Raw genomic sequence first — 21,256 nt, 5'->3', positions numbered from 1 at the left:
CCCTAAAGCAACTGGTCTTAGGGAAGCCAGAAGGGTCATTTCTTCTCTTTCTAGGCTGGTACCAGTTAAACTTCCCTTTTTTAGCACGACTTACAGCAAGCGGTATTGAGGCCAATGTCCTCTACTGAACGTCTAAGCCACGCTGCAACTGCGCCAGCCCTGGATGCCCGTCATCTCCCAGATGCTTCCAGAAGTCTGGGGGACTGGACCGGACCGCCGCGGGCCCTCCCTGACTCCGTCTGCGCCTCTCCCCTCGTCCCCCGCAGCCTCCTGGTTTCCGTCTCCTATCCTGAAGGCTCCCATATCACCCACAGCCCTGTCCCACTCTTGGTATCGGCGTTCTCCGGTATAAGTTTGCAGTGTTCCTCTCCCGAGATGGAGACCCGTCCCGTCCCGAACATCCCGGGACCGCGAAGTCGGCTCTACGCGCCCCGGGTCTCACTCAAGTCCCCTGGGTGCTGGGCGGGTGGGTAGCGGCCACCCTGCACCCCAGGGCTTCAGTTTCTCCCCATTGCAACAGGCAGGCCGGGCCCACCCTGCACCCCGGGCGTCGTTTCCCTCCATTACAGACAGGCAGGGAGGGGTTCGCCGTGCGCCCCGGACCTCAGTTTCCCCACCCTTGCAGTCACGCGAGGGGATCGTGGTCAGGGTTCGCTGCTCTGGGGCGGACAAAAGACAGAGGCCACTTGTGGCCTCGTCGTGCCGCAGGCTTTGTGGCCAGCAGTGGAAAGAGCCCCGGCGTCTCCAGAACGCCTTAAGCCGCTGCTATTGCTCCGCTCGCTAACCTGACTAACGTCTGAATTCGAAAGGGACTTCGGCCAGGTGCCCATAAACAAGATGGAGCCCTGTAGGTTTCCTGCCCGACTTCAAGATGGCAGTGAGCCTCCCTTTGACATCACGCCCGAGGTCGAGGTGGTCTCTGCCCGTTTGCAAGATGGCGGGAGGCTGGGGAAAGCACGCTTCCCACCGCCTGATCCGCCACGTACCCACTCCCAAGATGGCTTCTCCCGCAAAGCCCCACAAATGAGGTCAGCTCCGCTAACTGGCTCTGGTGCCATCACATGGTCTCACCTCTTCGCACCTCCTCCGACTCAACGGGCCGTTTCCGCCTCGAGCTCTGACGGACGGCCGCCTTATCCAATGCCCGCTTGCCACTGTTCTTGGGCCCACTACTCGAGCGACCTCCTAGCCATTGGGAGGCGCTGGCGGGGTCCGACGGGGCTCGCCCCGCCCATCTGCGCGGCGGGAGCCAATGGGCAGAGCGCGCGGGGGACGTGTTCGGGCGTCTCCGCCATTTTGTGAGTCTATAACTCGGAGCCGTTGGGTCGGTTCCTGCTATTCCGGCGCCTCCACTCCGTCCCCCGCGGGTCTCCTGTGTGTGCAATGGACGGGTGAGTAGTGCTAGTTCGCGCTCCCCGGCGCCTATATCGCGATCCGGCCTTTGCCTCGCCGCCGCCCCGGCCTCTTCGGGGCGGTACATTCGGGGCGCCGCTCCGCCTCCACTCCAGGCCCTCGGGCGCCGCCGGGGTTTCTCTCCCTTCCCCCCAATCCTGGCGCGGTTGCGGCCCGGGAGGGGTAGCCGGGCGAGAGGCTGTAGGGATCGGGGGGTGGGGGCGGCCGGGCCGAGCCTTGTCCGCTTCCGGTGCCCACGCGGCCCGTCCCGAGAGCACGCGGCGGCTGCGCCGCCCTTCCCGCTTCCCGTCTGGGCCTCAAACGCACGCGCCGCCTTCGGCCCTCCGTGTGGCACTTCTGGCGTCCCGTACAGACTCCGCGCGACCCCTGAGGCCCCCCGCGCGCGTGCGCGGCTCCGCGCGCTCTCGGCAGCTCTGTCGCGCGTGCGCGGCCTTTCCCGCCGCGCGGACTCTACGCCGGCTTCCCCCGCCCGCCGCGGGCCCGGGCGCGGCTGGAGACGCCGCCCTCCCGCCCGGAAGGGCGCGGGCCCTCCGCCGCCCCCTTTGTTCCCGCCCGGCGTCCCGGGGTGGTGCCCCGGGCGCCTTGGGGGCGGGGCGGCTCCGGACCTGAGCCCGCTCCCCGCGTGCGGAGGTGTCGGTGCAGGCAGCGCGGCGGCGGAGCTCCGCCTTGGGAAGCTAGTAGAACCCGGTGGAGCTACGTTCTCGGGTCTGGGCCCCGCGGGAAGTGTCTGGGGGCAGTTGCGGATGTCTTGTGATGGGGAGCTTTGGGCCAGCCCTCCTTCCTCTGTCGGCCCTACCGGGCGGGGCGGGCGATTACCAGTGCCCGGAGAGTCACGTGCCTTCGGTGCCTCGGGTTTGAAATGATAGGTTGCAGGCTGAATTAAGGTTAGCCTTTTAGAAAAATTGCTGCAACAAGAGGAACTTGATCTCGTGGTCTGTTGTACGCTTAGGCTGGGACGTACCTTCCCAGAGAAGCCCCATCCTGACCCGGGAGCCGGGAAGCCCGCCGGTCGAGCCCGGTGGGAAGAGGTCTCCTGGCCCCTTGGTCAAATTTCGGAGTTTCCATTCCTCGTCACGGAGACATAGTTTGGGGCGCGTCTGCGGCCTCTGGTCGGTTGGGTGGTTGCCTAGGCAGCCGGGCCTGGCCTGCTGGTGCAGCTGCAGTTTGGCCTGCCTTTTTGAAAGTCGGGGGACCTTTTGCAGAAAGGCCATCTTCTATGAAACACTTCCTGCGTCTGCGGTCCTCCCTGAGTAGGAAGCCGCCAGCCGTCCTGGGTTAGCAGTTGGGAAACTGCGTGCTTTTCATTCTTTGTTTTTCTGGGAAGTTGTTTCTTGGCTCAGTAAGATTTTTAAAAATCGTTCACATTAGCCCTTAAGGTTTTAGTGGGGAAGAAGTGGCAGTCCCATGGCACAGGCTGGTGAGGCTGTGGGAGGGTCGGATCTCAGGTTGTGGTGAAACCATGAGCCCGATGCTGCAGGCAGTGGCCCCAGGGCCTCTGTCCACCAGGGCCTTGGCCAAGGGACATGTAACATCACGGGAGGCTGTGGTCTCCTGTGATGGCAGGCTGGTGGCCAGGTGACCTGGTGGGGTGTAGCTGGCCAAGTTCTCTTGAGCAGACCTTTCCTGAGTCTTTAGGTGGCACCCTCCAAGGGCTCTACTGTCCCCAGGGCTTGGCCTGCAGGACCGTGGAGCCTGGGGCAGTCACACACACACTGCCTTCCCTAGCAGGTCACATGGACCCTGGTTGATGAGTAACTGGTGTTCATTTTATCTGATCCTTTCCACTGGGTCGACCCCTTCTCAGTCCCCTGGGGTGGCAGCTCTAACCTTGGGCCCCTGAGTTGCCTTTTCACCAGCCTGCCTTTTGCTGGAAACCTCTCCCAAGCAGTGCTCGTTTCTAGAAAGCAAGCAGCAGCATTTCAATCTTAATCAGCATCTAGTGTGTTTCGGAGGGCCTGTGAAGGGGGTGTCTTTGTCTTTGGATGCATCGGAGGCGGGGCCGGGGTCTTGCCGGGAGGGAGGGAGGGGAAAAGAGCCAGAGGACAATGATGGCTCCTTTTCAAGTGGCGATTAGAGAGAGGACACCTCCCTTCCCTTCCCCAAGCCTCCTCATTGCTGAAGTCCTGGAGCAGGGGCTCGTGCCGCCCTTTGAGCCCATGCTGCTGGCATGTGGTGGGTGCTCCTTGCTGATGTCTCCTTTTCTCTCTCTCTGCAGCATCGTCCCAGACATAGCAGTTGGTACAAAGGTAGGCACTGGGGACATCGCTTTTTCCTTCTGCCCATTCACTCTGCGGCGTGTGTGCTCCCATTGCCAGGCTGGGGGTGGGGGGGCGGTGTGCCACAGCCTGCTCTGTAGTAGGAGTGCAGGGTGGGTAGCTCCTTTTAGGTGAGGGGCTCCCACCCTGACTTCAGGACCTTTGCCCTGAAGTCCGGAACTGCACCTGGTTGGAGGTGGGATGCCCGTGGGCTGCTGGGACTCTTGACAGTTTCAAGTGGAAAAAGTAGAAGTTTCTTCCCCAGGCCGTTTAAGGGGTGGGCATGGGTCAGGAGGATCCTGGGGACTCTGGGGTGGATGGAGGTTGCTTCTGAGGACGTCGTTGAACTCACTTTTGCTCCGAGAAGGGGGCCTCGCTGACAGAGACCCGGTGTCCACCTCAGCCCTGCGGGTAGTCCATGATCCCTGGGAGCAGGCGGCAGCTAGTTTCTGGCTGCAGGGCCTGGGCTGGTTTCGGTTTTCCCAGGTGGACTCTTCACAGGCAAGCCTTCCTGATCTTCCTGCAGATAAAACCTGTTTGTTTGGTGGTGAGAGGAGGGAGAGAGGGGGATCTCATCCAGGTGCGCTTGTAACTGGCACGGTGACACCCCCACCCCCCTGTTTCTGTGGGGGCCCATCCAGCCAGCCTTCTTCCAGAGGCTGAGGGTGCACCAGCGTGGGTGCCTCTGGGAGGGCATCCTGGGTCCCCCCTCTCAGCATAAGCACGAGCCGTGCCCCGAGTGACAGGTGTTGGGGTGTTAGTGGTGTTTAGCTGCTGCTGTCCCTGGCTCCAGGCACACTTCAGGGGCTTTCTGGTGGTGCTGAGTTGATTTTAGAGGAGGGGCTGTAGTGCAGCTTGGCTTGGCCTCTGTCCCCCAAGGGTTCTGTACATGTGCACTCTCTGCACCCTAGTGGGCAGTCCCTGCTGAGCCGCTGGCCACTACCTGCACTTCCCTATGCTGTGGGGAGGGGGGTTCCCAAGTGGGCAGACCACACAGGTATTTATGCCAGGAAATGTGCTGTGAAAAGGGAGTTGGAGCTAAGAACGACCCCCTCTGGAGGGAGTTCTTCCCCGTCCATCACCTGTTGACAGGAGCTGAGATGCCCTTTTTAAGGCTGTGCAGCTGGCGTCTGTGTGGGAGCCACTTGGGTGCCCTGTCCATTCTTGTCTAGCTCTGGCCAGGGGGCTTTTGTGACCTGAGGGGAGGGGTTGGTCGTCCTCCAAGTCGACTTCCCTGCCACTTAGGAGGGAATGAGGCTCAGGTGTGTTCCACCTGGTTTCTGGTTTGTTTAGGGCTGGAACTGGCCGGCTGTCCAGAGCCTTGAAGAGTCCAGGTCCCCCCCACCCTCCCAGGGCAGTGAGGAAAGGCATGATGGGGAAGGTGTGCCTGCCGGTGGGGCTTTTAACACGTTGCTTCATTTACATCCAACTCCAATCTGTTACCATTAAGACCAAGCAGTGGTCTGAGCAGCCTCTGGTGCTGGGGAGTTTGGGGTCTGGGTTCGGCGGCGTGCCTATAGCTGGCAGTCTGGCAGTGAGGAGGCCCAGGACATTCTGTTAGCCCCATGGCCTTGGCCTGGCTGTGCCCACTTTTCTGTCCTGAGGGCTGGGGAGGGAGTCAGCGCCTGAAGGGGCTCTGGGGCACTTCAGTGCTGGACCACGGAAGGTGGGGAGGTGTCCTGCACGTGGAGCCTGCTTGTTTGTAAGTGACTGAACTGGCCGGCAGTTTAGGGGAAGGGCAGAGATAAGGTGTCCTTGATGTGAGGAGGGCGAGCTGGCGGAAAGGCAGGTTGAGGGAGAAGGGTCAAGGCTGGGAGGGCAGCGGCTGGCCTCCTGTTGCTGCCAGGCACTGGTTTCGTGTATCGAGGAATCACAAGCGGATGGCCCTCTGGGGTCTCACTGCCCAGCCAGCAGGAGGCTGTCTGCCTTTTTCTCCCTGCTTAAGCAGCATCTCAAGCAGAATCAACTCTGGGAGTTGATTCTATTAGATTGAGGCTAACAAGGGAATTTCTGGAGATAATATGGGCTGGGAGCCCACCCACTGGGGCAGTTGGGGAGCCTGTTTGTCACCAAGGTACCTGCCTCCTGGAGAGGTGGCGTTTCTGGTCACTGGGCTCCGGTTTCCTCAGACTGGAAAGTAGGACATACTCCTGCGGGTGGCCACAATGGGACAAGGGGGCTTTGTCCTCATGGGCTGTGAGCCTGAGCCGTGCAGACCCCAGACTCTGGTGGGGGAGTGGGGAAATGGAAGGTGGAGGCGGCCATGACACGTAGAGGCCCAGGAGGGGCCAGCCTCTGTCACTGCCTGGGGAGAGTCCCAAGGGCTCCACCGGCGGGGAAGGAACTGTGTGTCGGGTGGGGGCCGTGGGCCCTAATAGGGAGGGTCAGGGCCTGCGGCGAGGACACCGGGTTCACCTCGCTTCTCTTGCAGCGGGGATCTGACGAGCTCTTCTCTGCCTGCGTCACTAACGGACCCTTTATCATGAGCGGCACCTCGGCGTCCACAGGTAACCCCACCCGCCCACCGCCCTGTCTGGTCCCTGTGTCTGCACAGTCCTGGGAGCCAGGTGTGGGGACCACTTCAGCCCGGAAACCTCTCGGTGCCGAGGAGGGCCCCGCTCTGAGGGAGCCTGGGGTGCCCTATGTGACTCAGTGCTTTTTTGCAGCAAATGGAAACGACAGTAAGAAGTTCAAGGGCGACAGCAGGAGTGCGGGCGTGCCCTCCAGGGTGATCCACATCCGCAAGCTGCCCGGCGATGTCACCGAGGGGGAGGTCATTTCCCTGGGGCTGCCCTTTGGAAAGGTCACCAATCTCCTGATGCTGAAAGGGAAGAACCAGGTACGAGGCCTGGGCTAGTTGGTGTGGGTCCCAGAGGCATCCCTGGTATGAGTCAGCTCACCCTGTTCCCATGCCCAGGCCTTCATCGAGATGCACACAGAAGAGGCCGCCAACACCATGGTGAACTACTACACGTCGGTGACGCCTGTGCTGCGCGGCCAGCCCATCTACATCCAGTTCTCCAACCACAAGGAGCTCAAGACAGACAGCTCCCCTAACCAGGCGGTGCGGCACCCTCAGGTGTGGGTGGGTGGGGGCAGGGTGGGGCAGGTGGGGTTGGGGCTGGGGGACTCACAGTACTGTCCCCACAGCGGGCCCAGGCGGCCCTACAGGCTGTGAACTCAGTCCAGTCAGGAAACCTGGCCCTGGCAGCCTCGGCCGCGGCAGTGGATGCGGGCATGGCCATGGCCGGCCAGAGCCCAGTGCTTAGGATCATCGTGGAGAACCTCTTCTACCCAGTGACCCTGGACGTGCTGCACCAGGTGAGGGGACTGGGCTTCAGCTGTGGGCAGTGGGCTGGTGCCTGGGCCCAGGCTGACCCACCACCCTCTCCCACAGATCTTCTCCAAGTTCGGCACCGTTCTTAAGATCATTACTTTCACCAAGAACAACCAGTTCCAGGCATTGCTGCAATACGCTGACCCCGTGAGCGCCCAGCACGCCAAGCTGGTGAGTGGTCCCCAGGGCAGCCGTGCCCCTGGCCGCCAGGCACCTGCTGACAGCCTCCTCGCTGTCCCCACAGTCGTTGGACGGCCAGAACATCTACAACGCATGCTGCACGCTGCGCATCGACTTCTCCAAGCTCACCAGCCTGAACGTCAAGTACAACAACGACAAGAGCCGCGACTACACGCGCCCTGACCTGCCGTCCGGTGACAGCCAGCCCTCGCTGGACCAGACCATGGCTGCTGCCTTTGGTGAGACGCTGGGGGCAGGCCACCCGGGCAGGACTTGTAGTTCAGGCTAGGCGCCCGCACAGCCCACCCCGCACTTGCGGGTGGGGCCCTGGCAGCCGGCTCGCACCCGTGGGTGCGATGATTAGTGTCTCGTTTGTTTCTAGGTGCGCCTGGTATAATGTCAGCCTCTCCGTATGCAGGAGCTGGTTTCCCTCCCACCTTTGCAATTCCTCAAGCCGCAGGTACTCACACACTTGCCCCAGCGCCGCCTCTGCATGTCCACATCTCGCCAGTAGCTCTGCTTCCCCGGCGGCCAACGTGGCGCAGTGCGGGGGGCCAGCCTCCTGGGCGCGGAGTCTGGACAGGGCAGGCGTGGCCGGGCTGCTGAGCCCGCTGAGGACCAGCGCCTGTGGTTGGAGGGATGCGCCCCTAGTAGTGCATTTTGAGCGGCCTGGTAAGCGGAGCGGCATGCGCTGGGTGAGCACACCTGAGCGTCCCTCCCGGGGGCCAGGCGCCCACACGCGAAATAGTCTTGAGCCTGTTCTCCCGCCCGGCATGCTGTTTGCATGGTGACGGGCACCTGCGTGCACGCACAGCCGAGGCCACCGGGCTCGATCCTGCGTCTGAGAAGCCTGAGTCTTCTGTGTTGTTGGCACATATAGGTGGTCAGGCCAGTACTCTGAGGAGCATGGAGGGTTGCAGGGCTGGGGGCCAGGCTGATGCCCCCACCCACCCACCCCATCTCTTGTTTGCATGAGGACGGGCGAGACCGATTACCTTGTGGAGACTGTGGGCACCACACTCAACTAACCCCATTCACCCTGCAGGTCTCTCTGTTCCTAATGTGCATGGGGCTTTGGCCCCTCTGGCTATTCCATCAGCAGCGGCAGCAGCAGCGGCAGCAGGCCGGATCGCCATCCCAGGCCTGGCGGGGGCAGGAAACTCTGTCCTGCTGGTCAGCAACCTCAACCCCGAGGTACGTGGCGCCTCTGGTAATTAGGAGTTGGGAGTGCCCCCAGTCCTAGTGCAGATGGAGCCTCTGACCGGGCACTGGGCTCTGGAGCTGGGCCAGGCCCAGCCAGTGCCCGTGGGCATCCCCATCCTCCTCTCTGCGCTGATGTCACTCACTGCTGCCTCCTTTCCCGAAGTGCTTGGAGTTCTCTTATTTCCTTAACATCTTAATTTACGTTCCTAATTTCATGATGTTGAGAGTTGAAGCATTTGGTACATGAGAACAAACTTGAAATTTCCAGCCCAGCGAACCTTGGTCTGCAGAGGGGCGCCTTGAGGGGAGGGTGCAAGCTGAGGCCACCCACTAGTCCCTGAGATGGCAGCCAGGCCTGGCTTGTTTCAGGGCTGGGTTAGCTCAGGGAGCTGGGGTCCAGTGAGCGAGGCTCAGTATTTGCTTCTCGAGAGACGGGGTTCTTGTTTAATGAGCTGCTCTCCTGCCTGTCTGACCTCGTGTGACTCTCGGTCTCCCCAGTCCTGTCCCAGTTCCTCTGGCCAAGCTGTCCGCTCGCAGCACTCGGTGAGCCTGACTGGAGGCTCCGGTGCGGGCTGAGGAGACGGTTCCTGGAGGGCCTGGTTGGGGGAGCGAGTGGGGGGCCAGCAGGCGCCGCCTCCTCCCCGCGGAGGGTGCTCCGGCTGTCTGCCCGGCGTGTGGCCTGTAATGTGTGTGGTCTTGACTGATGGGGCACCGCGTGTTTTCTTATGTATTTACTGACCTGTGTTTTTGCTACTTTTTTTCTTTTCTCCCCTTCCCCTTTCCCAATTTTTTTTCTTGCCCTGATCCGGAATTTCTTTGCCAACTGACTGCACGGTACTTCTGCTTCCTGTTGTTGCTTGAAACAAAACAAAACCATAAATAAATAAAAAAAACAAAATTCCCCCTCAAACCCTGCTCTCCGGAAACCAACCTGCCCTTGAATATTAACATCCTGACAACTTCATCATCCATCAACCTGCACGCCTGCGGGGCTGCCTCCTCGTGGTGGACGATTGGCAACTCGCCCCCTGACCTCTCCCTTTCCCTGTCCCTCGCTGCCTTGCTCTGCTGTCCTCTAAAGAGAGTCACACCCCAAAGCCTCTTTATTCTTTTCGGTATGTTATCGTTCACACTTTTATTACCTTGTTTTCATGTAATTGAGGTGGTTGTTACGCCCTGAGATTCCGATGCGTGCGGTCTGGGCTGCGGTTTGCGTATTTATTTGGACTCTATAGAGCATGGTTCCCTACCCGCATGCCGTTGGCAGCGTAAATGTGTCGGTAGCATGCTATAGGATGGTTCCTTGGCAATTGACCTTTCCTGGATTTTATGGCTTCTTTGCGGAAGGCAGCCCTCCCAGTCATGCTCCCTGTGTCTAGACAGGTTCTCAGAGGCAGAATAAGCAAACTGGGGAGAGCCAGCCCTGTGTGGGAGTGTGGGTCGCGGGGACGGCGGGTGGGCGGCTGGGGCCTGGGGCTTAGCCCCCTGTCCCTGTGCTCTTGAAGGCGTGTATGGAGATGTGCAGCGCGTGAAGGTCCTGTTCAACAAGAAGGAGAACGCCCTGGTGCAGATGGCAGATGGGAGCCAGGCCCAGCTGGGTAAGGGGTGGCCAGGGAGGGTGGGGCTGTGGGTGGTGCCCAGGGCCCTCAGGTCACGTACGCTGTCTCCCCCCGCCCCCCCCCCCAGCCATGAGCCACCTCAATGGGCACAAGCTGCACGGAAAGCCAGTGCGCATCACACTCTCTAAGCACCAGAGCGTGCAGCTGCCCCGAGAGGGCCAGGAGGACCAGGGCCTGACCAAGGACTATGGAAACTCGCCCCTGCACCGCTTCAAGAAGCCTGGCTCCAAGAACTTCCAGAATATCTTCCCACCCTCGGCCACTCTGCACCTCTCCAACATCCCGTGAGTGCCTCTGTCTCTCAGATGCTTCCATCATCTTATCCCTTGTTTCTGGCCTCCCCACCTCCCCCCTCATTCCTGGACATTCCTGTCGTGAGGGAATGACTTTGACCTTGCACACACGGGCTCACACCTCTCTCTACTTGCAGGCCCTCCATCTCTGAGGATGACCTCAAGATTCTTTTCTCCAGTAACGGCGGGATCGTCAAAGGGTTCAAGTTCTTCCAGTGAGCAGAGTCCCCTCCCCCACTGCCCCTAGGCTCCCTGGCCCCTTGCTGTTCCTCATGCCTGTGTTCCCCCACTCCTTGCAGGAAGGACCGCAAGATGGCGCTGATCCAGATGGGCTCAGTGGAGGAGGCCATCCAGGCGCTCATTGACCTGCACAACCATGACCTGGGTGAGAACCACCACCTGCGGGTGTCCTTCTCCAAGTCCACCATCTAGGCCGCCACCCAGGACCAGCCTGCCGGGCACCCGGCGACAACTTCCATCATTCCAGATAAAAAGCCACTTTAAAAAGCAGCTGAAGTGACCTTAAAAGACCAGAGATTTTATTTTTTTAAAAGAGAAATCAGTTTACCTGTTTTTAAAAGAAATTAAATCTAATTCACTTGCTCACCTTGGGGAGGTGGGGTGCCAGCCTCAGGCTCTTGGTGACGGTGGACAGTACCACCCGCCCGGCCCCTTGCCCGTGCCTTCTGCCGCCTGCAGGGCGGGCGCTCCTAAACCCCCACTTGGCTTTCTTGTGCCTTAAACCCACTGCCCTGGCAGGGCTTGTGGGGTCAGCCTCCCCTGGGATCATGTGCCTGGTGTGGTGGGGGGCTGTGGCCGCCACCCAATCCTTTAATCAAGTGTGTGATTCTCCCCCAGCCTTGGGGCCTCCCCGGACCCTTCCCTGTTGCTTCTTCAGCTTTGTTTTCACTGTAATCTCTGTATTATGCTTCAGTGCAGCTGCAGACACCTGTGCCTAGCAATATTTCCAGTTGACCAAATATTCTAATCTTTTTTCATTTATATGCAAAAGAAATAGTTTTAAGTAACTTTTTATATAGCAAGATGATAAAAATGGTATGAGTGTAACCTAAACTTTCTCCTTGTGGTATGACCTTGTATACTGTACTTTTATTTTATTCCTTGTCATTGAGTCGCAGGGCAGGATCTAGTTTCCAGGGCAGACACAGCGGGGCCGGCATCTGCCGCCCAATGCCTTACTCACACATGACTGTCCTTTCTCTGAGGACAAGTGCTCTTCAACTTTCAGGGTTTCCTTTTTTCCTGCAAATTTTGGACCAAAGTTTTGTTTCTGTTTTTTTTCCTGCCTCTAATGCTGGGACCCCAGGAGGTGAGGCAACAGTCCTCCCCTCTGGTCTTCATGCCTTGTCCTGCACTCACGGGTCCAAGGGGTGCCCCGCACGCAGGCCTCTGCTGGCCGGCCCTCACTCGGGGCCTGAGCCTCAAGTTTCCATGTTGGGGTGGAACAAGGGTGTAAATATTTATAATTTTTTATACCTGTTGTAAGACATGAGGGGCAGCAAATGCGGTTTTTTATGGTGACACAGATGTATATTTTGATAACAGCAATTACAGGCTCAGTATTGTAAGGAGCACGGCAGGCCCCGCCCGCTGCCGGCTTGTAATGCAGAGAAAACTGAATTAAAGCGATTTTATAACAACTCCTACCTTTTCTGTAGGCTCTTTTTTCCTGTCCACATGTAGAAGGCGGTCTGGCCAGTCTGTACTGGACTCTGAATAAACTCTCTGTATCCTGCACTTGATTCCCCTCTTTATTGGGCCTGTTGGTTTCACTGCTGTTTCCTCTTCTGTAAACTCGGGCATGTTACCCTTCGTGTGGGGGCTTCGGCCGCACCCCTACACCCAGTCCTCCAAAAAGACTCAAGACTATGAGCTCTTATCCAGGATCGCCTTTTATTGTCTACCAGGACCCACCCCTCTGCCCCACCCCCACCCTCAGTCCTTGAACCTGCGTGCAGCCTGCATCTTCCGGTAGTAGCTCTCAGCCTCGGCCTCTGCTGCTTCCCGATCACCAAGCGCTGGGCCTGCTTTGCGCCGCAGCGTCGACTCCCGGCTGCCTGGTCCCAGCACACCATCGACTGCGCCCAGTGGGGGCAGCCCCTCACCCGTGGCCAGGTTGACAGTGGCCACGGCCCCAAACCGTGGCTCCTCCTGGTCCACGTCGCTGACTGATGAGCCTGGGGAGATGCCCGGGGGCTTGGCCCCACCGCGGAAGCTGCGGGCCAGGTCTCCCAGCTCATAGCCACCCTCTCCCTCCACCCCCTTGGCCCCGACTCCTGCCGCCTTCCACTCCCAGGGCCCATTACCCGCGGACAGGTGGACCACAGGGTGGTGGGGTGCATGTGCATCGATGGTGACGATGCTGGCAGAGTCGCGGTCAGAGGGTGACCTGTACTGGGAGGAGTCAGAGCTGGCACTGGATGAGGAAGCCGTCTCGGCTGCCTTGGGGCCAGGTGCACCTGGAGCCTTGGACATGGCAATGACCTGCAGCAGCCGGGGCGGGTTGGCCATGCGGGGCTGGGCTGAGGCCGTGGCCACTGCGGCTCCACTCTTCTCAGCCATCATGAGCCACTTGGCCCGTACAGCTGCACTGCTATTGGGGGACAGGCCAGCTGCTGCCTGGGCCCCCTCCTCAGGGATGTGAACCAGAGGTTGCGGTCCAGCCCGAGGCGGCAGGATGACACGTGGCCCAAGCCCTGGCCGAGCCTGGACTGTGGGGTACAGTGAGGGAGGTGCTGGACCCCCTTCCTCCCCCTCCTCCTCCTCCTCCTCTTCCTCCTCCTCCTCTTCCTCCTCAGCCATGGGCTCTGCGGGTGCCCGCAGGTGTGCAGGGCTACCCTCATCTGGTAGCCCCAGGCCTCGGCCCTCCAGCGACTTCTGCTTCCATTCACTAATGAGCTGCTTGGAGCGGGAAGCGTCCAGTGGAACGTGGATGGTCATGTGGCGGCGGGCGGGGTCGTCTAGCGAGGGCGTGCTAACACGGGGCAGTGTGTGGCTGAAGGTCACCATGTTCTCCTTGCCCATGGGGCTGCGCGGAGCAAGCAGGTCCACATCCACACTGGCCCGCTTTAGGCTGCCCAGTGAGGTCTTGTCGCGGGCCACGGGCCGGGGCATACCCTCCAGCCGGCTGGGCGGACCTAGCTCATCAGTGCTCACAGACTTGTTCTGCTGGTACACCGAGTCGTGACCCCGCTGGGTCAGGGCCCTTAGTGCGTCCTTAGTTGGCACCGGGGCCACTGGTCTCTCTGCCGGTGGGGCCTGGAAGTTGCCCACTGCATGGCAGGCCTAGAGATGAGATGGAGACTGGGTGTGAGGCCTGTGGCTGGAGACCAGGGTCCCCACCAGGCCACAGACATGCCTTGGGGGTGAGAGAGGGGAAGTCCACCTTTCTCCCCACAGGACAAATTCTGGCTTCTGGTTACTTTGCACATTTGGCAAGTCTGGGCTCGTGAAGTCTGCCTCTAGCTCCCAAGGGAGAAAATGGCAGCATCCCCCTGGGCAAGGGGCGCTGGCCTTCCCCCTCGGGCCTCCCTATTTGGCCCCTCACCAGGTAGGCTGCTATGCCGGCCCCAATGAGGAAGCCTGCGTAGACGTCCACCGGGTGGCTGCGGTACTGCGTGATCTGAGTGAGGCCGCAGACGCCTGCTGCAATGGCGAAGGAGAACACCAGGATGGGCTTCAGCAGCTTGGTGGTGTCTGAGATGACAGAGTTGAAGTACATCTGCCGGGGGACAGGTGGGTGGTCAGGGCAGTTGGCCCCTATGGGGCCTCTGGGGTGTGGGACAGCACTCACCGACACATAGACAGCAGCAAAGGCAGACAGAGTGGCATGCTGGGATGGGAAGGTCTTCCTGCAAGAAACACCCATGTGAGCCCTGAGGCTCTGGGACCTGCCTTAGTTTCCCCACATGCTTGTTGGGACAGGGTCAGGCATGCTCACCGGGCAGACAGGATGGCATGGGTGTCGTGGCCAGAGCATATATCCTGTGTGATGTAGGGATTGGCCTCACACGACGTGCCCAGCAGGGTGTAGTTGGGTTTGCAGACAGTCAGGAAGAAGGGTGCGTGATAGCCTGTGGCCAGCTGGATCACGTCGGTCACCAGGGCCGTGGCACACAGGCCAAACACGTGGACACCTGTCGGGTGGGAGTGCAAGGGCCAGACACGGGAGCTGGGGCCAGACCCACCACCCTCAGTGTGCAGATGCCATGGGGGACTCACCTACAAAGCGCACTGTCCGCCGAAGGAAGGAGTTGAAGTTGCAGCCACCGGCGTGGATGCTGCCCTCGGGCCCGCCCAGGCCCCCGCTGCGGCCCCACAGCCGGGACTGTAGACAGTACAGCATGCCCTCGCCCACCATGATCTGTGGACATGGAGGTGCTCAGCAAGGCTCTGGCCAGGGGCCCACAGCCAGCCCCGCCCCGCCCCGCGACTCACTGAAGCTGCGGGCGCAGCAAAGGCCAAGCTGAGGAGCATGAGCAGTGGGATGAGCTCTTCACTTGTCTCCACGTAGGGCATGGACAGTGTGCGGTCGTAGCACTGGAAGCCCACCTTAGCCGGCTTGAAGAGGTCGGTCAGCTCCAGGAAGTAGAGGGACACGATGGAGGATGCCACTATGGGCAGCTGCAGGAAGAACGCTGGCCAGGGTCACACCACACTCGTTCACTGAGTGAGTCATCCGCCCACAAATTCAGTCCCTTCACTGACTCGTCCACCCATCCGTGCTGTTCACTCACTGATCAGCTCATTCATCAACTGAGTCACCCACCACCCATCTGTGCATCTAATGGAGCCATTCCTGCACCCAAGATTCAATCCACTAATCACCCTATCAACTTCCAACATCCATCTATTCATTTAGTCATTTTCCATCCATCTGACCCCCACCCATCTGTCTATCCACTGATCTTCCCTTCCTTCTATCCATCCATCATATTCCATCATCCATCCATCCATCCATCAATCCACCCACTGCCCCATCCACCATCCATCCATCATCTTCCATTATCCATTCACCATCATCACCATCCATCATCCATCAATTCATCATCCATCCTTCCATCATCCACCCACCCACCTCTATCCATCTATCCCCTCATCTTTCATTCTGGCCACCCATCCATCCATTCACTTCCTCTCCCATCCATCCACCCCTCCTTCCTTCCTTCATGTATTCACCCATCCATCCATCCACCCACACCTGTTCCCTTCCATCCGGCCACCCATCCATCCATCTACTCACTCTCCCATCCATCCATCTACCCACCTGCTATCCCCCCTCCCAAAATAAATCCACCATCCATCCATTACCCATTCATTCAATCATCCTTCTATCCATCAACCTCCATCTATTCATTTATCCATTTTCTAACCATCAAACCACTCACCCATCTGTTCGTCCATCCACCCATTCTCCCATCCATCCCTCCATAAATTTCTATCAGCCATCCACCTCCATCTATCCACCTACCTATCCATTCACCCATGATTCATTCCTTCCTTCCCTCCACTCACTCATCCATCCACCCACCCACCCACCTACTCACCTGCCCATGCTTCCATTCATTCTTCTGCCCACGCTTCCATTCATCCTTCTGCCCACCACTCATCTACCCACCCACCCTTCCTTCCTTCCTTCCATCCACCCATCCTCACATCCATCCATGAACCAACTATCCATCCACTTACTATCTATCCATCAACCCACACATCCAATCATCAGTCTGTCCAAACACCCATCCCTCTATCCATCAACTTCCAATTCTTTCTATCCATTTATTCATTTCCCATCCATCAGGCCACCCAGCCAGCCACATTACCCATCCTGCCATCCGTCATCCTCCATCCTTCCTTCCACCCATCAACTCACCCACTGACCCATCCCTCCATCAATCCATCCATCTATCATTCATTTATTCAACAACATCCACCCATAAACTTACAACAACCTTCCATTATTCATTATCCATCCATCTGACCACCCATGCTCCCATGTACCACCCATCTATCCATGCCCTGACTATTCCACCCACCTATCATCCATCTATCCATCTTTCAACTCCATCCATCCACTCATGCCTGTTTGGTTGTTTCCTTCCATCCACCCATATATACATCTACTTACTCACCCATCTATCCACCCATCCATTGACCCACTCACCCACCATACACCCACCCACCCATCCATCAACTCATTTATTTCCCCTAGTCAACTGTCATCCATCCAGTCCACATCCATCCTCCCTTTTTCCCATCCTTCCAAGCAACCATCCTCCATCCATCATTCACCAATCAATCTACCTTCCATCCATTCACTCACGTTTGCCTCTTTTTTCATTCCTTCTACCCATCCACTTACCCACTCACCCATCCTTCCATCCATCCATACACCCATTAATCACTTCATTCATTTCTCTCCAAGGCACCTTTGCTGCCTTGCACAATCTGGGAAGGGCAGACAGGTTCCTGTCTCTTGGCCTCTTCTCTCAGGGATGGATGGATGGATGGGTGGATGGATGGATGGATGGATGGATGCACTTAGACCTGCCTCTGGGGTCCTGGCCCTCCTTGGAGACACCCTTCCTGGCTCCAGCCTGTTCATCTCTTCTGCTGCTGTTTCTCCTCTGCACCCCATACCGCTACATGCCAGCTTCACACTAAACCCCAGGAACATGGTGTTGGGCCTGAATAAATGAATTTTTATTTATAAATGAATTCTTTGAGTTGCTCATTCATACAACTGTCCTTCTGCACAACCTGATCATGTGCCCCCAGGTGACAAGCATAGGGCACACGTGACGTTCTTTCTTGCTCAGAGCAGTTATGAGGAACAGGTGGGAGGTTGAGGTTCGGGAAAGTTGAGCTGCACCTGACCGAGTCACCGACAGTGTGCTCGAGGAGCGCAGCAGGGCAGGCTCTACACCGCCACTCACTCACCCACTCACTTACCTACTCGTACTGCAAAGCACTGACTGAGCAGATTCCGACGGAGCAAATCCTCCTCCCAGTGTCCTCTGCCTCCCCTTCTGGTCCATGGGTCTCAAACTGACACATCCACCGGGGCCACTTCTGGGACCGGAGTGTAGGTGGGTGCCTAAGGGGGCTCAGCTGCCTTGGGAAGCTCCCACCTCTATCTCTACAGTGCCTTGAGTGGGGCCTCTGCCCTCCATACAATCCTGGCTGGAGGCTTCCAGAGGGGAAATGCCAAAGTTGGGTGAGCTGAGTTTCAAGGAGCTGGGCTGGTGTCCAAGGAGCATTTATGGAGCACCTGCTGCATGAAGGCAGGAGGCCCCAAGGCAGCTAAGTGAAGCAGTTCACGGCCACCTGCCTGGGCTTGCATCATGGCTCCTCCCCTTCCCTGTGCCTCAGTCTTCTGAGCTGAAAACAGGAACAATATAGTGGCCACCCCCCAGGATGTCTGTGTAGGACTGGAGGAGCAAAGACATTGAAAGCGCTTAACATCTGGCTCAGTGGGCAGATGGTGTCCAGCCACAGAGAGGGTTTAGGGTACAACTTAAAATCAGCAAACCTTTCCACAAGAGGGTCACGTTGAAGACCTCCCCCACGCCTTTCCAAGCCCCCGGCAAAGTGGCTGTAATGCCTGGCCAGCTCCCCCTGCTTCTCCTCCAGCCCTCTGCCCCCATCTCCCTGCCAGACCCAGCTGGAAGCACCTGGTGGCAGGGTGGGTTGGTGGCAGGGGCCCCACTTCAGGGTCTGCCACTCCCTAAAGGTCTGTAAGTGCCTCCTAAATCACACCACCCACTTCTCACTGCCTCCAGAGACCCTCAGCTCAGAGCATATCTGCCTCAAAGGAAAATCATTCACACACTCACAATGGCGGGCTAGCGTGCTTGCTTTGGGGGCGTGTGTATTTAAGAATGAATAAATGTAATACTGGGCTTCCCTGGTGGCTCAGACGGTAAAGAATCTGCCTGCAATTCAGGAGGCCTGGGTTCGATCCCTGGGTCAGGAAGACTTCCTGGAAAAGGCAGTGACTACCCACTCCAGTATTCTTAGACTTTCCAGGCAGCACTAGTGGTAAAGAACTTGCCTCCCAATCCAGGAGATGTTAAGGGATGCAGGTTCGATCCCTGGGTCTGGAAGATCCCCTGGAGGAGGAAATAGCAACTAGCAACCCACTCCAGTATTCCTGCCTGGAGAAGCCCATGGACGGAAGAACCTGATGGGCTACAGCCCACAGGGTCGCAAAGAGTCCGACACTATTGAAGAGACTTACCACGCACACACAAACATAATGCTGGCAGTACAGGAAATGCACACCAGGCCTGGGATATGGCTTTGCACCTCTTGGGTTGGTCAAAATTCAAACATCACCAACACAGGTGCAGACATGACTATGGGGAAACAGGCAAGTGCAGGGGCCTCAGTAGGAGGAATATGGGGTCTTTCTACACCCTGCTCGCTAGAGATGCACAATGCAGACAAGCTCTGCATTCTGTGCAGGGTGGCACAGGCCAAAGAGTTTACAGTCTCCTCCTAGGAATGTTTGTGAGACATCAAGACTAGGAACCCCCCCAAACGCCCAGCTCCCTAGGGCTGGCGCTGGAGTACTACAGGGCAGTGAAAAATGATGGGGCGATGGTAAACAAAGATCTCTGCTAGAAACGCCAAGGGCAGGGACTTCGCTGGTGGTCCAGTGGCTAAGACCCTGCACTCCCAGGAGCCCAGGTTTGATCACTGGTCAGGAAACTAGATCCCACACGCTGAAACTAAAGATCTTGCATTCCACAACTAAGACCCTGCCTGAAGCCAAAATAAAAAAGGCTGAGGGCAGAACCTGCGTTTCTACACAGGTGGTGGGGGAAGGGCTACATATGGTGAACTTGAATGGAAGGCTGGCTGTAGTCTTGTCGGACTCTTTGCCACCCCACAGACTGTAGCCCACCAGGCTCACTGTCCATGGTGATTCATTCTCCAGGCAAGGATACTGGAGTGGGTTGCCCTGATTGAACTCACATCTCTTACTCTCCTGCACTGGCAGGCAGGTTCTTTACCACTAGCGCCACCTGGAAAGCCCAGGTGAAAGGTGAAAGGCTGGGTGAAAGGCTTTCTGGAAAGGGACACAGGTAGTGGGAAGTTGGGGGGAGCTGAGGGTGAGGGGCTGCCTCCGTGTGGCCCGTAGAACCCTGAGGAGGAATACCTACTGTAATAAGGATTCAAATGCAAACTTGAAAAACTAACCAGGTTTTCTGCCTGTGGGGGAGGTAACCAGCTGTCTGGGTGACCCTGCTCAGGGTAGGGTTGGGTACTATCTGCTCAGGTCCGGGGGACTTCTCCACCCACGCCCAGCCTGGGCCCCTCACTTCAGCTGGGTTTCCTGGCCTGGCGAGCAGGGGGCATTGTGGGGAACCCAGGTACTGATCAGGTGGATTCGCCTCACCAGCACTTCATTAGCGCTCAGCATGTGCCCGATGGCTGCACTTACTATCTTATTTTGCAGCACTCCTAAGGCCCTCACTACATGCGGAGCCTGTTCTGTCAGAGCTCAGGGAAGTGCACGAGCCTCCACGACGAGCAGAGGAGGAATTTCAATTCAGACACTCAGGCCTCCGGCCTTCACATTGCAGAAAGACATCGCATCTATATCGCGCCCCCCTCCCCGCCCGCCCACCGCGCCCAGCACCTTGCTCCAGCCCCTTCATGTGAGCTGCTGACCCGAACCCCGGACTGACGATCCCGCCTCGAGCATCTATCCAGCTCCCGCAAAACCCAGAACATTCTCTTGCAACTCCTACTCGTCCTGCAGAGCCCAACTGTTCTGACCGCCCTCCCCCTCCCTCCCGCACACCCAGGCCCCCTGGCTGTGCTCGCCCTGGTCCCTCGGCGTGGAGGTCCCGAGGGCCGGCTGAACGGAGGCCTCGGCCCCGCCCCCACCAGCGCGACCTCCCCACCAGTCACCTCCACGAAGTAGAAGCAGGGCAGAAGCGTCATGCTGTCCTTCGGGCTTTTATTCTTCTCCTTGGTTGAGATCATGGTGCCGGGGGCGCCACAAACCGTAGGTGGAGGGGACAAAGCCGCGCTGGAGGAGGGGAGGAGCAGACTGAGCCCTCGGGGACCAGGTGCCCGGCGCCCGCGGAGGACCGGCGGGCCGGGATGCGCAGAAAACGCCCAGGGAAACTGAGGCCGCGAGGCGGGGGCCGCGGCCGCCCCTGGCGCACTGCGGTCCTGCCCAACCCTCCGGCTGCCTCCCCGGATGGAGGAGCCGCGAGAGGGCTCGGCAGAGAGGGCGGGGTCGGCCTGGTCGAGAGCCTCCGGGCTGAGGTCCCACCCGCGAGTCAGGACTGGGGCCTCCGAGACCCCGAGGGCCGGAGCCGGTGGAGGGGTGGGGTCCGCGCTCCGCCCGCAGGCCCCTCACCTGGCGCGCCCGCGCTCGGAGGGCGGAGCTGGCGGCGGCGGGGGCTGCGGCGCGGCTGGCACAAAGCCGGCCCCGCCCCCGCGGGGGCGGAGGGGGGCGGGGAGCGAGCGGCCCCGCCCGGCCTGAGACCCCGCGCCTGGCGGCCTGGAGGCTGCGCGAGGGGCGGGGGCTCTTTGTCTTGGCGCGTCGAAGGCGCCGCGCGCGTCCGTCGCCGTCCCCGCCTCCCGGCTCCGCGCCCTCGGTCTCTGGGTCTCTGGGATCTACGTCCCCTGCGCGGGGGGAGCACGAACCGGGGTCTGCGGGCTCCTCCCCTCCCGGGCGGCTCAGACGGTCCCGGGGAGCCCCATCCAGGCTGGACGCGGGCGGGATCTCCGGGTCTCCCGCGTCTCTGCCCCCCTCCCCGGTACGCGTTTCCATGGCGAGTTCCCTGGGCGCCCGGGCCATCGGGAAACAAAAGAAGCTGGGGGTGGGGATGGGGGCGCTGTCTCGCTCCTGGGCCCGCGCCTCTCCCACCTGCGCTGCATCTTCCCTCAGCCACTCGGGGTCCACCCTCCGCTGGT

General features: G+C 59.3%; 2 protein-coding genes across 5 annotated transcripts; one reads left to right on the top strand and one right to left on the bottom strand.

Moving 5' to 3' along the window:
• On the top strand, positions 1,271 to 12,058 carry PTBP1 (polypyrimidine tract binding protein 1). 3 transcript variants are annotated; one of them, XM_018050495.1, is made up of 15 exons: positions 1,271 to 1,391; positions 3,629 to 3,659; positions 6,100 to 6,175; positions 6,335 to 6,507; positions 6,586 to 6,732; positions 6,819 to 6,989; positions 7,066 to 7,176; positions 7,250 to 7,424; positions 7,568 to 7,645; positions 8,231 to 8,379; positions 9,470 to 9,503; positions 9,894 to 9,986; positions 10,075 to 10,291; positions 10,438 to 10,515; positions 10,600 to 12,058. In XM_018050495.1, exons 1-15 carry the CDS (start codon positions 1,384 to 1,386, stop codon positions 10,730 to 10,732), a joined length of 1,674 nt encoding a protein of 557 aa, XP_017905984.1. In that variant the 5' UTR covers positions 1,271 to 1,383; the 3' UTR covers positions 10,733 to 12,058. The 3 variants fall into 3 exon arrangements, with proteins under 3 accessions (XP_017905984.1, XP_017905985.1, XP_017905986.1); XM_018050496.1 differs by lacking the exon at positions 7,568 to 7,645; XM_018050497.1 differs by lacking the exon at positions 3,629 to 3,659 and having other exon boundaries at positions 1,276 to 1,391.
• PLPPR3 (phospholipid phosphatase related 3) lies at positions 11,595 to 20,743 on the bottom strand. Of its 2 annotated transcripts, none has more exons than XM_018050493.1 (7): positions 20,697 to 20,743; positions 20,240 to 20,360; positions 14,759 to 14,944; positions 14,543 to 14,684; positions 14,262 to 14,457; positions 13,869 to 14,172; positions 11,595 to 13,606 (listed from the first exon to the last, which is right to left on the bottom strand). In XM_018050493.1, the coding sequence occupies exons 2-7, from the start codon at positions 20,312 to 20,314 to the stop codon at positions 12,257 to 12,259; spliced, it is 2,253 nt and encodes a 750-aa protein (XP_017905982.1). In that variant the 5' UTR covers positions 20,315 to 20,360; positions 20,697 to 20,743; the 3' UTR covers positions 11,595 to 12,256. The 2 variants fall into 2 exon arrangements, with proteins under 2 accessions (XP_017905982.1, XP_017905983.1); XM_018050494.1 differs by lacking the exon at positions 20,697 to 20,743 and having other exon boundaries at positions 13,869 to 14,042; positions 14,115 to 14,172; positions 20,240 to 20,689.

The sequence above is a fragment of the Capra hircus genome, chromosome 7, assembly GCF_001704415.2.
Source record: "Capra hircus breed San Clemente chromosome 7, ASM170441v1, whole genome shotgun sequence".
In the NCBI taxonomy this organism is placed as follows: domain Eukaryota; kingdom Metazoa; phylum Chordata; class Mammalia; order Artiodactyla; family Bovidae; genus Capra; species Capra hircus.
Note: the sequence above shows the minus strand (reverse complement) of the source record. Positions and strands in the feature narration are given on the sequence as shown.

Excerpts from the sequence above, each read along its gene's own strand:
- PTBP1 (XM_018050495.1), top strand. Across the intron at positions 7,425-7,567 it reads GACCATGGCTGCTGCCTTTG|GTGCGCCTGGTATAATGTCA; the intron begins GTGAGACGCTGG and ends GTTTGTTTCTAG. Across the intron at positions 10,516-10,599 it reads AAAGGGTTCAAGTTCTTCCA|GAAGGACCGCAAGATGGCGC; the intron begins GTGAGCAGAGTC and ends CACTCCTTGCAG.
- PLPPR3 (XM_018050493.1), bottom strand. The coding sequence starts at position 20,314 with ATGATCTCAACCAAGGAGAAGAATAAAAGCCCGAAGGACAGCATGACG. Across the intron at positions 14,685-14,758 it reads TTGCTGCGCCCGCAGCTTCA|ATCATGGTGGGCGAGGGCAT; the intron begins GTGAGTCGCGGG and ends CCATGTCCACAG. Across the intron at positions 14,173-14,261 it reads CATGCCATCCTGTCTGCCCG|GAAGACCTTCCCATCCCAGC; the intron begins GTGAGCATGCCT and ends TGTTTCTTGCAG.